This window comes from Hoplias malabaricus, chromosome 3 (genome assembly GCF_029633855.1).
Source record: "Hoplias malabaricus isolate fHopMal1 chromosome 3, fHopMal1.hap1, whole genome shotgun sequence".
Lineage (NCBI taxonomy): Eukaryota > Metazoa > Chordata > Actinopteri > Characiformes > Erythrinidae > Hoplias > Hoplias malabaricus.
The window spans coordinates 58,459,297-58,472,773 of NC_089802.1; the positions used below are offsets into that span (position 1 = coordinate 58,459,297).

General features: G+C 38.2%; 2 protein-coding genes across 5 annotated transcripts in view; one reads left to right on the forward strand and one right to left on the reverse strand.

Annotated features, from left to right (window-relative positions):
• wwc3 (WWC family member 3) overlaps positions 1-2,403 on the reverse strand; it is a 57,173-nt gene extending 54,770 nt beyond the window's left edge. For all 4 annotated transcript variants that reach the window (XM_066665645.1, XM_066665647.1, XM_066665646.1 and 1 more), the window contains exon 1: positions 2,020-2,403. In XM_066665645.1, the coding sequence (XP_066521742.1) occupies positions 2,020-2,165 (146 nt within the window). In that variant the 5' untranslated portion in view covers positions 2,166-2,403. The remainder of the gene's footprint in view (positions 1-2,019) is intronic.
• A 6,004-nt stretch (positions 2,404-8,407) lies between these two features.
• On the forward strand, positions 8,408-10,537 carry cldn33b (claudin 33b). The gene has a single exon (XM_066665852.1). It carries the CDS (start codon positions 8,835-8,837, stop codon positions 9,501-9,503), a length of 669 nt encoding a protein of 222 aa, XP_066521949.1. The 5' UTR covers positions 8,408-8,834; the 3' UTR covers positions 9,504-10,537.
• Positions 10,538-13,477: the final 2,940 nt, after the last annotated feature.

Below are 13,477 nucleotides of genomic sequence, written 5' to 3' on the forward strand. Positions count from 1 at the left end.
GGCCACATATAAATTGTTTGGAGAAATGATAAGCTATATAACAATCACAATGAAAAGTGTTACAACTTTCCCAGTGGCTGCAAATCCCCCCTATTCAATTCACATTTGGGCTTCTAGAGAACTCATGTCTCAATGAGGCCAAATGAAAGCCTGGTTTTAGCCTGTTTCTCTGCTGGTGAAAATACAGACCTCACAAAGCCCATCCACAGTGCTTTCCCAGTGGCCCAGGGAGCATTCCTCGCATATTTGCACATGGAACTCTGCGAGCTCCACTTCAATTCTCTCTTTCATTTGCTCTCTGTTTACATTATGTGGTCATACTTTTTCAAAAAAGAGAAAAAAGAGCAGTCACTTTTATGACAATGGTATCCAGTGACAAGAAACTTCAATCTGAATGATTTGTTGATCTGTTTTCTGCAATAAGATGGGCACGTTCACTGTGCTACTTGGGGCTTTAACTATCATGACGCAAAACATATACCATTTATAAGCCATTTGGATGTCAACCACAATCCTGTGAAGAGCTTTGTAAAGACCAAGTCTTGGAAGTCCTAGACACATTTCAGTTCAGTCACATGGAGTAAGCCTCCACATTGGCAACTATTCAAACTGGACAAAGAAAATAAAAACTGAGCTGTAAGTCTTGTAAAAAATGTTCAGGTGAATATCACTGTACCAACTTGCAGCATCAGTAGGGCCTAGAGCTCTGTATGAAAAAGTGGTTACATCCACACTGAGCAAAGCTAACTATTCTTTGTCAACCAGTGAGTGACTAAGAAGAGTAATTCAAAGTAACATATGGCTTTTTTTTGGTCTAAAATATCAACATTTTGTTATTCATTTATACAAGTATTGAACTTGTCAGTAAGATGATGTAAAGATTACTTAATTTAAACCAAACTCATTAAATATGTGTTTTTGATTTAAACTACAAATAAAAGAAATATGCAAGATTTTACATTTTTGAAATGTATATTCAGGAATAAAATAACTTTCCATTGTCACAGGTACCCTTTCTGCTATTCAAAGTATATGAAGTATTTAACAGTATACTCTTAGTGAAACGCTTTTAAATAGAGCCAGAAAGGTAATATTCGTTGTAAAAAATAAGGAGATCAATATCATACCAAACTATTTAAATACAAATCCATGTGCTGGTCATAAAACTTCAACAAAGCAAAGAACAGTTACAGATATTTTGATGGTCCTATGAGTTCAGGGTTCTCTAAAGAACCACTGCCTTCATTGTAGCACCCTTTAAATGTTCAGCTTGACGGTAGGATTCTGGATCGAAAATCATGTTAATGGTTTTCTTTAAACATAAATCTCTCATACTAAAGTTATTAGATTTTCATCCTTGTTTTTTCTGAAGTGGACACCACAAAACCACACAGCATCAGCTCAAACTGGAGTTTAATTACCATGATGACAGAGGTCAGAATATTTAGTCTCGCCAAATGTTGATTACTACTAACTGTAGTAGACATTGAGAAATGAGCTTTGGAATAAAATGTACATTCATAGGGGTGTTCTGATTTTTTTTATATTTTCACATTTGTTTCAATAGTAAATATTTGCAAAACCGAGATTGTTAAATCTCAGTCAGGTTCACAAAACAATAAGCCACTGACTGGTTAACAATGACATTATAAACACTAGAGCAGACGCTCTTAACGCTGCATATATTTCATTAACCTAGGCAAAACAGAGAGACATAGGTAATAAATTGTGCTTTCCAGTTGTTCTAGCTGTATATAATATATATATATTAAGAAATTCAAAAACGTTTTCTGTCCTACAGTCAATTTTTTTTTGGGCGGCTGAAAGACTATTTATTCCTTCAGAATTATCCCACCTCATGAGTGGTTTTCTTTACCGAGTTTTCCGTCCCACCTTAAAAGCTGCAACAGTTACACTTGGGCACCCGCGGGTCACCGCTTTGCAGTTTAAGGTGGAACAAAATACTCCAGTAAGAAGTGTAGGACTACGAGCCGAACTCCCGCTGTGTTTATTTGTTACCTGTCTCGGGGGTCTATCCAGGAGGTCTGTCGGGTGTTGTGGTCAATGTAGAAGACTCTGCCGTCGTAGTCCCTCGCCTCCTCCCAGCCCGCGGGCAGCGGTAGCTCCGAGCTCTCTCTCCGCTTAGCGCCGCTCTCCCGCGGCATAGCGCTCTATTCTCTCTCTGCTCCTCTCCGCCCCGGCCTGATCCTCACGAAAACTACACGCTTTATCCGCTACTGCATCACCAGAGCCTCCACACTCCGCACGTCCCTCGGAAACACAGCTAGAAGAACAGCTCAGGGTCTCGAAACGAAAGAACCGAACCGCATTAAACTCCTGCATCCACTTTCAGAAAAGTTTGCTCCTCCATGTTCGCCTCTCCCGCCATGTTTCATTCCTCACTCGGGATGCACCGGACTCGCCAAAGAATCGGCTCTTTTGCACTGACTCTAAACACTAGTGAACCGATTCACCAAGTCTGACAGATTCGGAGCTTTCTCTGGAATACTGTCGCAGTTTTGAACACTGTTTTTAAACGATGTTTTCTTGATATTTTGTGTGAATATAAGTGAACGAATACAACTGTTCCAGATGTTGCGATTATAACCCTCCATTGAAAATTAGGTTTTTACTTTGCTGACATATACATGTAGTATTTTTTACGAGCTAAATATATATTATAGGGGACACTCCCAGGTTTACAAGCTGCAGGTGAGTCTAGGAGTGACTGAAGGGGGTATAATTTTAATGAACCAGAGAGGGACTTTACAAAATGCAGCCTCTTTTTATTACCTTCCATTTATTGTCTGGTGCATGGCATGGTGGTAGTGTTGCTGTCACACAGCTCCAGGGTCCTGGGGTTGTGGGTTTGAGCCCCACTTCTGGTGACTGTCTGTGAGGAGTTTGGTGGTTTCTGTGACTTAAGAAACCTTACAGTTACAAATGTTTGAATTTGCCTGTTTGGGAGTGTATTTTTATACACTGCGGTTTTAAAAGGGAAAGACTCAGTGATGGCACTGACTGCTAAATTCACACATGACACACAGTGATTTTTATGATTTACTTAGCACTAGATTAAAAAAATTGTTCTGGATTTTGGGGGCATTTATAGTTTGTACCTCAACGTACACTTGCACATAATGGGACGTTTCTCGCTCATTTGCCCTCTCAGGACTTTCAGCTCTGAAAAACCTCGGTCTAACTGTACTGTTTTCAGTGCAAAGGTATATCCTTCCTTATATAGAGACAGAACGCCATCTTGTGGTCTCACACAAACAAAAAACCTTTTGTTGGCAGTTTCAAACTAATTGAAGAGGATTTCAGTAGATAAATCCACATAAAAACACCATACATAGAGATGGCAGTGTGATTTTAAATAATAATAAAACAAGCTAAGTTTCACACCTAATACAAGGCAAGATATAGCAGGTCAAGAAATATACTTGAATAATAATAACTACAATATATTATATAAAAAAACATAAATATTCATGAATTCAAAGGAAAACCCCACATTCCTGTCAAGGTTCTATGTAAAAAAAATTAGGCAGTGATGCACTGAATCCACACAATATTTTTTCATAATTTTCTCCCATTTGTTTCCCACGACTTGATAAGTAATGAGTTGTAAACAAAGTTTTTGAATTAATGCTTTGTTTAAAAAATTAACTTTAGGCCAGACACTGAGATAACTACAATGCAACTACAGATGTTTATTCATTCTCCACAGTCACCACTGTATCTGCACATCATCTGAGGTTAGACATTGGAATAATAGTGTTAGAGTTAAAAAAAATAAATCAATAAATAAAAAAGTAGTACATCAACCACCACCAGTCATTTCTGTAATTGTATTTTGTAATTATGTCAGAGTTTAAACTTTTAGACTGTTGCTGTAAACATTTGAACCGAGTATGTTTGGATATAACTGAACATTTAACAGCAAATCTCTCTGAATGACGTTTTATATCTTAACAATTGTATTATGCAGCAATTTAAAAAATAAATAATTAGGATTATATGACTGAATATTTAAAAACATAACGAGAAGAGTAAGTATCTATAAATACCATAAATAAACCTTATTTCCAAAAAAAAAATGGTACATTTTGTAGAACACAATAAAACAATAATGGGTTTTCTTGTGTTTTCACTTATCAACCTAATTGCTGATTAAATTAAATTAATGTAATCAAATTTAGAATTGGATGTCCGTTATGTGGGCAGCATTATTGCTCAACAGGTAGTGCTTGTGGGTTCAAACCCTGGAAAATGTTTTCTAACCCTCACAGTCCAGAAGCACATGTTGGCGGTGGATTGGCTGTTCAAAATTATCCATAGGTGTGAGTGAATGCGTGAGCGAATGAGTGAGGGTGTGGTATCCTGTTATGGACTGGCCCCTTGCTCCCATTTATTCCATGTAGGCTTCAAACCCACCATGACCATGAACAAGATAAAGAGATTACAGAAAATGAAAGACAGTGAGCCTTGCGCCCAATGATTCCAAGTAGGCTCTGGACCCACCGCGACCCTGAATTGGATAAGCGGTTACAGATAATGAATGAATGAATGAATGAATGAATGAATGAAAGACAGTGATATGTCTGCAACACACTCAAAAATTAGCTGGGGCAGACGCATGTTTACCTCTGTGTTACATCAACGTTTGCTATATTTGTCACAGTATCTGAGGACTAGAAGGTCATGCATATTCAACAGCGGTTTATGGTTTTGCCATACAAGACAGGGACATGAATCTTTTTAAAATATTATTTATTGTACATAGTAAAGACTTAAATATTTTGCAGTCTTGCACTGGGAAATGTTCTCTGTGAATTGTTTAACTGTTCTCTCCCAAAACTTTTTCTCTAAATGGCACAAATTGGTGAGCAATGATTCACCGTTGCTTGCAAAGCCTGATCCTTTGGTGGATGCTCATTTTATAAACGATGATACTGTCACATGTTTCATATTTATAAAATGTCAAGTTGGTTAGACAAAACGCTGGACATCTTTTCTTTTCACAAGCCATAGGTTCTTGCTTTTACAGCACTTTGCCAAAATATAAAACTTTGTCAAAATGCTGTTGTAATTATACATTTAAAATGACTTTGGAATAAAGATCTTGTATCTCTAAAATTGTAACTTATTATGAGAAGAAAAAAGATTTTAAATTTAAATTTAAATTTATTTAATATTATTTTTCCTTAGGTATAATACAATTAAACTTGCCAAAAAAATGAAAAAAAAGGGAAAAATATCAAGCCCTGTATAGTCAAGCCTTTTCTTATTTTTATGATTTAAAATAGAGTAATTACATCCCAAAATAAAATGGTAACTAACTAAATTATTCATTCATTATCTGTAACCACTTATCCAGTTCAGGGTCACGGTGGGTCCAGAGCCTACCTGGAATCATTGGGCGGGAATACACCCTGGAGGGGGCACCAGTCCTTCACAGGGCAACACACACATTCACTCACACCTACAGACACATTTGAGTCGCCAATCCACCTACCAATGTAATCTTAAGCACCCAAAGGAAACCCACGCGGACAACACACCAACTCCTCACAGACAGTCACCCGGAGCGGGAATTGAACCCACAACCTCCAGGTTCCTGGAGCTGTGTGACTGCAACACTACCTGCTGCACCACCATGCCACCCTAACTATGTTAGATAACATTAATTTGATCATAAAATTCAAGTTCACTTTAAGGCAATGCTCATGGTTTTAATAAAAAAAACCCTTGTTATATAATTCAGATGATGTTTTTTCCCTATTTTCTAGCTCTCCAGTCTTTTTGCCTGCTGGAATCCAATCTAATGTGCATACGAAGATCCAGTGTCAGTTAAAAAATAAATTGGCTAGGTCAGACTTGTTAGGCTTCCTCAGTCTGCCCTCCAAGAGCTGAAAATCATGAAAAGAAATTAGGATTTTTTTTATTCTGATTATTTAGATAGGAACCCTCTCAGGGGGTAACTGCATAAAAGTAAACACAAAAAATCCTAATTCACTAAACAACTCAAGTTACAAAAGAGTCTTTGTGGTAATTTAAACAGTGTATAAACACCTACAAACAGCCGTTGTTTATTCCTCAAAAACATCATTCCACTTTGAAAGATGCAGAGCTTCTGAACATAAACATCCCAGAGAGAACTGCAGTTCTCCACAATAGCAGAATACCCCTTTAAGCGCTTTATCATATGCTGGTATATGATAAGGGTTAACAGTTCACAGTGTAATTCTATCATAACCAATGTTTAGCTTTATTATTCAGCAGTGCTTCTCCTGCTCTTTATCAAGACACCACCAACTGATGACTTATTTCTGTCTCAACGTGATGTTTACCACCAGTGATAAGGAAGATATCCTGGGGTGAGTGTATTTTTTAATTATTTAAATTTTTTTAATGAATGAACCTGTATGCATGACCATACAATGGTTTCCAAGAGGAAAACCATTACAAACAGATAGACCAGAAACTGACAGAATATGTTTTGCAAATGAACATAAGCAAAAGATTTATTGGCAGCACATTTTCTGGTCTGTGGGAACTAAGATTATCTTGTCTGGATCAGATGGGGATCAGTATGTTTAGCATGGACATGGCCAAGTTTACCACAGTGACTTCATTGTGCTAGCTGCGTTCTTAAAATAACGTTGCTACAAAGGGTTCTTTGAGCATTGCCATAGAATAACCACTTTTGGTTCCACAAAGTACCATTTTTGCCAATATGGGTAAAGAACCTTGCAACCAAGTGATGGATTTTTAAATATTTTAAAAGGTTCTATACACTCACACATCTGGTTCTTTTATGGCATTTTGCTCAAAATACCCTTTGTAGCGCCTTTATTTTTAAGAGTGTGTGATACATGGAGCTTGTAGTGTGTTATTAAAGGACTATACAAGATAAGCCTATGTAGACAAGATGACAATAACAGAAGGCATCATTAATATTGTGTACACCAAAATACTCAATAAAAAGATGATTCCTATTCTCAAGTTATTTAGCAAGAAAGGAATTTCCCATGAGACAATAATCCTAAAAACATGGTGAACAGCAAACAGCAGTTTTCAAGAAAAAGGTAATCTAAAGCCCCTGACCAGGTATATCACCTAAACCAAAGCCTATTTTATTTTGGACAGGAGAGTCCAGGCTTTTAGCAGACAAAAGAAGCAAAGGTGGACACACTAACCATTAACTTAAAACAAACAAAAATATAAACCAATTATTAACTATCTTACCAGTGAAGCCCTGTGGAGTTTAGTTGCCTTACACTCTTAAAACAGATGGTTGCTGTTTAAAGACAGTGGTGTTATTTATATTTAGTTTATAACCATGAGATTAACTATGTAGATTATTTTTTATTTTTGTATGTTGATTGTTGGAATGGTGAATTTGTGTTATGTTTCTGTATAAAGAAAATTTTTGAAAATGTTTCTGTATAGCACCAAAAATTCTTCTACAGTTACAATATCCAGGTTTTATATAGAACTAGTTACCACAAATTTCCAGTCAAGCTGAAGAATCATTTCATTATACAAAGAACCATTTAAGCATGCCAACGGTTCCAAATAGAACTCGTGATTCAGGACAATTCTCTTTAATCAAGAAATCTTAAAGAACCATAATTTTTAAGAGTGTCTGCTAATGTATGACGGCTTGATTAAAGTTTAAGCTGTCAATCAGTTGCTTTCTTAAATGTATTTCATTTTACTGGTTTTTACAACTGTGTTGTTAACAAATATAATAAATGGTGGTTATGGATGTAAAACATTTAGAAAAGAAGCTGTTCATAATTAGTTTCAGTGAAAGAATAAATGACCTTTTGTATTCAAATAAAGAAATAATCAAAAGCAGGTTATTGCGAGCAGGCATCAAAGTCTCCTGGCGTGATGAGCATTGCTCACTTTGTTTTCCCTCTGGTGTGTAAGACAGCCTGCCAGGACATTCACAAGAGCTTATCTCCTCCACTCAACTCCTGGAAACACAGCATGTTTTCCCTTCGTATGCCATTAAAAACCTTTCTCACTGCCTACTCTGTCAGGGGGTGAAAAATTTTACCGGATAAACAGACAAACAAACTAATGCTGTAAAAGAGGGCGCTGCCTGAATTCCCATCTACATTTTAATTGCATCCTGTCTTGACTTTAATGGCATTCCATGTGTCTCTCTGTGAAGGACAGGAGCCTGCATATCTTTCTCTCTCTCTCTCTCTCTCTCTCTCTCTCTCTCTCTCTCTCTCTCTCTCTCTCTCTCTCTCTCTGTTGTAGGATGGACCCTAAAGGACAAGGCTAGAGGGAGAGTGCTTCCTCTTCCTTTCTCCTATTCTCCTGTGTTCTAACTTCAGGAGGTTAGATGCGGACTTCACTGGAGACTAGATGACTCTAAAGCTGCTGTAGTGGATGGTTCGTGGTAGGTCCTCTCACTTGTATTAGGATGTAGCCCAGAGGGCAGGGTTAACATCAGAGTTCACTCCTCCTACTACTCCTCCTCCTCCTCCTACTCCTCCTCCTACTCCTCCTCATGTACTAGCTCTTAGAATTGAGATGGTGTGAGCTTCTCTGAGTGGAGACTAACGGACTGTGAAGTCAGTTGGAGTGGATGGTGGCTGATAGGGTCAGAAGACACAGTTGCTATTTTGGGGCTTTGTAGCCTCTCTTTCCTCCTTTTTCTCATTTTACCCCTCATCTCTCTCTCTCTCTCTCTCTCTCTCTCTCTCTACCGCTCCTACATTCACTTTCTACCATTCTCTTTCATTTCCAACTTTTGTTGTCTGTCCTCTCTTTACCTGTCACTTCTGAAGAGGGCTCTTAAGCAGTTGGCCATGTCTAACCCCTGTGCCAGTGTTCTGGAGATGCTAGGCCTGTTAGTGGGCTTCGTGGCCTGGTTCTGCTCGCTGAGCTGCACGCTCATGCCACAGTGGAAGAGTCTCTCCACAGAGCTGCTGATCTCTGAGACTTTTGAGGTGGGTCTGTGGGAGACATGTGTGATGCATGAGGTGGCAGGCATGGAGTGCCGGGCATATGAGAGCCTGCTAGGCCTGTCACAAGAAATCATGCTGGCACGTGTCCTCATGTGCATTTCAATGGCTATGGGCTTGCTGGGCCTCCTCATCGTCATTCCTGGACTCAAGCATGTGAAGTGCTGCCATGAAGATGGAGGCTGGAGAGTCAAGCGTGGCTTGAAGATTGCTGCGGGGGTCCTGTGCTTTGCAGCCGGTATTGTGGGACTTATCCCTGTCTCGTACATGGCCCATGACATGGTAGTGAAGTTCTTTGACCACTCGTTATCAGAGGTGGTGCCTCGCTTTGAGTTTGGTACTGCGCTCTTCGTGGGCTGGGCTGCCGGCTTCTTCCATGTGGTGGCAGCTCTGCTGTTCTTCGCCTCCTGCCTGGGATCTGGATATGCTGAGCCACGCCTGGTGTATCACCAACGCAGGGGCGAGTACAGGACTGACAGTGGAACCTCAGGAAAACGCACGGAGTATGTTTAATGGACCTTGTGAACTTGTGAACTGTACTTATAATGTATGAAGTGAACATTCTTACTAGGAAGGGTTGTTACTAAAATGGCTTGTTCGAAACAATAGTGGAACCATATTTAAAAAAACAAAAGATTTTCCATTAAAGGTCCATTGATGTAGTTTTTTGTTTGCATTGCTTTGACAAAAGAATTCCTGAAAAAACTTTTGTGTATGTGTAAATATGTGTAGGCATATCTGCAGGAGCACCGTGGTCCATACAACATAGTCTGTGTGCTTTTTGAGTTCATTGTCAGGTCTATGTTTACAGACATTGGTGCTCTTACAGCTATGTCACTTCTGAAAACAGACCATGCGACAAGACAGGATTTTAAATGCTTGCTGCTCACTATATGATTCTTAATTGTTAGCTGTTGAAAATAGCAGGCATTTAAAACAATGGGCTTTTTGCCAAAATTCCTCTTCACTACACAACAGTGCCAATCAAGTGATCACTTCATCTTCTGATGTGGCTAGGTGTATCAGCACTTACAGTTTGTTGTATTTTTCGTTTCTGTGTTTTGCAATGTTTTCATATCTAAAATATTCTGCAACTGCTGTTCATTCTTTCCTTGAAATAAGCAGTGTGAATTGCTTTACAATGAGTTTTCAAATTTCAAATTTTTTTGCAATTATATATAGGAGTGTATATAGTAATTTGTATTAAAATCTCTAACTGTATAAAATAGATAAATACACATTTATATACACCGATAAATGTGCATGTTGTAGGTTACAACTGCAGTTGGAATTAAAAGGGCTACATTCTCAGTAATATTCTAATTGTATACTTACACAAATACATACAAGGTACAAGTAGGTACAAGGTGTGAGGACCTAATAATCTCTGTGTGTGACAGTATATACATACACAACACCTGGAAAAAGCAGAACATACACACATTATCATTTGAAAACAGTAGCTGTCCATGTGAACATTTTATGATGAATGGAACAATACAATGTTCCAGAATTACCTGGAATAAAATATTCTATTTTATAAGTTCTTTCATTCTCCTATGAAGTTAATATTTTCGCGGATGCGTGTTTTTGGTTTGGACAGTATTTCTCTCTCTCTCTCATATTAGTCTTCTGATGATAGCTGGTGTTGCTATATTTTCATCATTTTCTGATTTTTTTTGACTTGCGCATAATAACTGTTTAAACTAGATGCTAAACAAAAGTTAAATAAATGAAGAGTGCTGCCTGACTTTAGTTTCTGAATACTAATATGCAAATACTAAATATACATGGTAAATTATATAATAGTAATACAATATTAACAAGAACTACTCACTACTTTGCTTAATTTGCAGAACCCTTAGTTTCTGCAGGAGTCTCTTCTTGTCCCTTACAGAAGGAGCACATGTTAAGTGTTCTGGAAAATACAAAGTGTCAAGTAGCTGGTGCTAATTCATCAGCACAGCAGAACACATCAAACAAATTTACATTTCAGTAGAGGTTCTGCACATGTCCTGAAGAGCTGTGGACAGGGTCTTGAAGAAGGGAAAGGGCCAGCTTGAGTGTAATTGTGTCTGATGGCCTCTCCATCAGCATGTGGAATAAGCTGTTCTTAATGAAGGCTCAAATGAGTAGCATGTCCAGTAAGGAATGTCAAACACAGACCGCCCGGCTGCCTCCTTTTCACCATTATTACTTTGATTTGACCTGGTCAAAAGTACAGGGGTCTGTTCCTCTTTGGAACTCTGGAACAGTGACAAATTCAGCAATGGAGGAGTTCTAAGACTCTTGACTCCACTGGTCCTCATAAAACACAAACGTATCACTGAGAACCTTGAAATTCCAAACCAAAGTTTAGGGCTTATTATCTTACAATCTCATAACATTATCTGAGGCCATAAAGGATTATGATTGACCTTGGCCTGAATGTACAAGAAAGTCATGTTTTGCATTGTACTGTTCTTTGAATCAGTATTTAAATATGCTCTAGTGTCAGAGATTACTCCTATTGAGGAAAAGGTGGTGAAAGTGAGCTACACCAATTGAAGACCAACATACCATGTTACTAAAAACCCTGAATAAGGAGGAGCTAGAGAACAGCATCCAGCACAAATGAGAAGATGGTTTCACAATTTCAAAAGACCAGATTTTAAATAACGCATGAGCACTTGCTGGTAGTGTTTTAGACACTGGCAATTTTGGGCCCAAGAAGGCCTTTGCCTCTCATGAAAGTGAGATTACATTTCTTTCACATTTTTAAGAACATCACTGAATATGACAAATAGTATCTGCCCATCTATAGTGCATAGTATAAGACACAGAATAATGTTTCACATATTGCCACTGGATTTTTGATATGAGCTAATTTTCAGTTTTCAGACTAGAAGACGCCAGATAAGTTAAAACTGTACCCTGATGACTTCCTGTGCTGGATAATGATCAGAAAAACGGAACCGCAACATTATCGTTAAAACGAACAATGTTTAGACTTCGCAGCAGATTGTGGCTTTTTTTTCCCAGCAGTGGGAAGGGGACAACATGTAACTGACGAGAAAAGGGAAATGGGATTTCAGCACATCATTAAGACCAACATCCTAATTCAATGGACTGTAAACAAACAAGTGAAAGCAGCAGATGACGTGAAAGTCTGCCATAAACACAGCTCTAGCTAATGTGTCCACAATATATTTTATCATTTATATACTTGCTGTATATAACACACATATAACACACACACACACACACACACACACACACACACACACACACATATATATATATATATTGTGCAAAAGTTTTACAAACAAACAAACAACAAATAACATCCAACATTAGAATAAAACCAAATAACATTATTCCAGTAAGTGTAATATTCTGTGTGAATGTGTTGGTTTAACATTTCCAAATCTCTTGGCGTTTTGCCATTTTTCAGCAAAAAGACAGAAGTGATACCTCACACTAAGCTTTATAAAAATCTCAATTCCTCTTGTTAATTCATCCTCTCTGGGTGGGGAAATAAAAAACAGCATGACTCCTCCCAAGCATATGAATCTTGCCACTGCATGTTGTTGAATTTCTGGCTTTGCAGCACTGCCAAGTGTCTCAGCATGTTCCAAGAGTATGACACATATACACAAACAAGACAAAGCTACATGTACTTCTTCATTTTTCTAATCTTCTGTGAATATATAAATATAGTGGAATGCTTGTACATTTTTGTTTAATACTAATTCTTTCACCACTTAAACCCATATATTGTTGGTTCAGCTTCCTGTTATAGACCAGGGCTTCATTTACAAAGGGAATGCTGGGGTCAAATTCCCAACACTTCTTGAAATGCCTAAATCAAGTATATTTACCCCAGTCTCTACAGAGGCAGATCCAACCACAGCCATCAAGTTGTGAGAATGTGTCCGGCACTGTCTATTAAAGTCCTGAAGCAACATAACAATGGGCTGGGCTGCTAGTGGTGTCAGGGTTGTCTCAAGAGGAAATGGAGCCAGTTATTTACTTCCATTTGATGAGTCTGGTTTTGACATTGTTAACTCCCTGGAGAGAAGCAGAGGAGGGAACAGATACATGCTAGTCGTTTGTGATTATGCAAGACACTGAGATTTTTCATATTCTTTTTTTCTAAAGGTGAGTAAGAGTGAGAGAGGAATCTACATAAGCCGTTACTTACTTTAGGCAAGATTAATGGCACCTTCCCCCAACCACAATATTTTCTTACTTTTTGCAAATAAAACAATACAAAACTTCCAGTTGGGGACATATATATATATATACACACACACACACATACACACACACACACTAGTGATATGTGGCAGTGTTCCTTCATCCCCATCCAATTTCCTGTCAGTCCTGGAAAGAACCAGAAAACATGTCCAAAGTTTTTTCCTCTTACCTTTAGGCCACAGCTGCCCTCCAGTGGTGTGAGCCTCAAGGGCTCTTGGCCCAAATGATGATATTACTAAAGTGCAGAC

Excerpts from the sequence above, each read along its gene's own strand:
- cldn33b (XM_066665852.1), top strand. The coding sequence starts at position 8,835 with ATGTCTAACCCCTGTGCCAGTGTTCTGGAGATGCTAGGCCTGTTAGTG.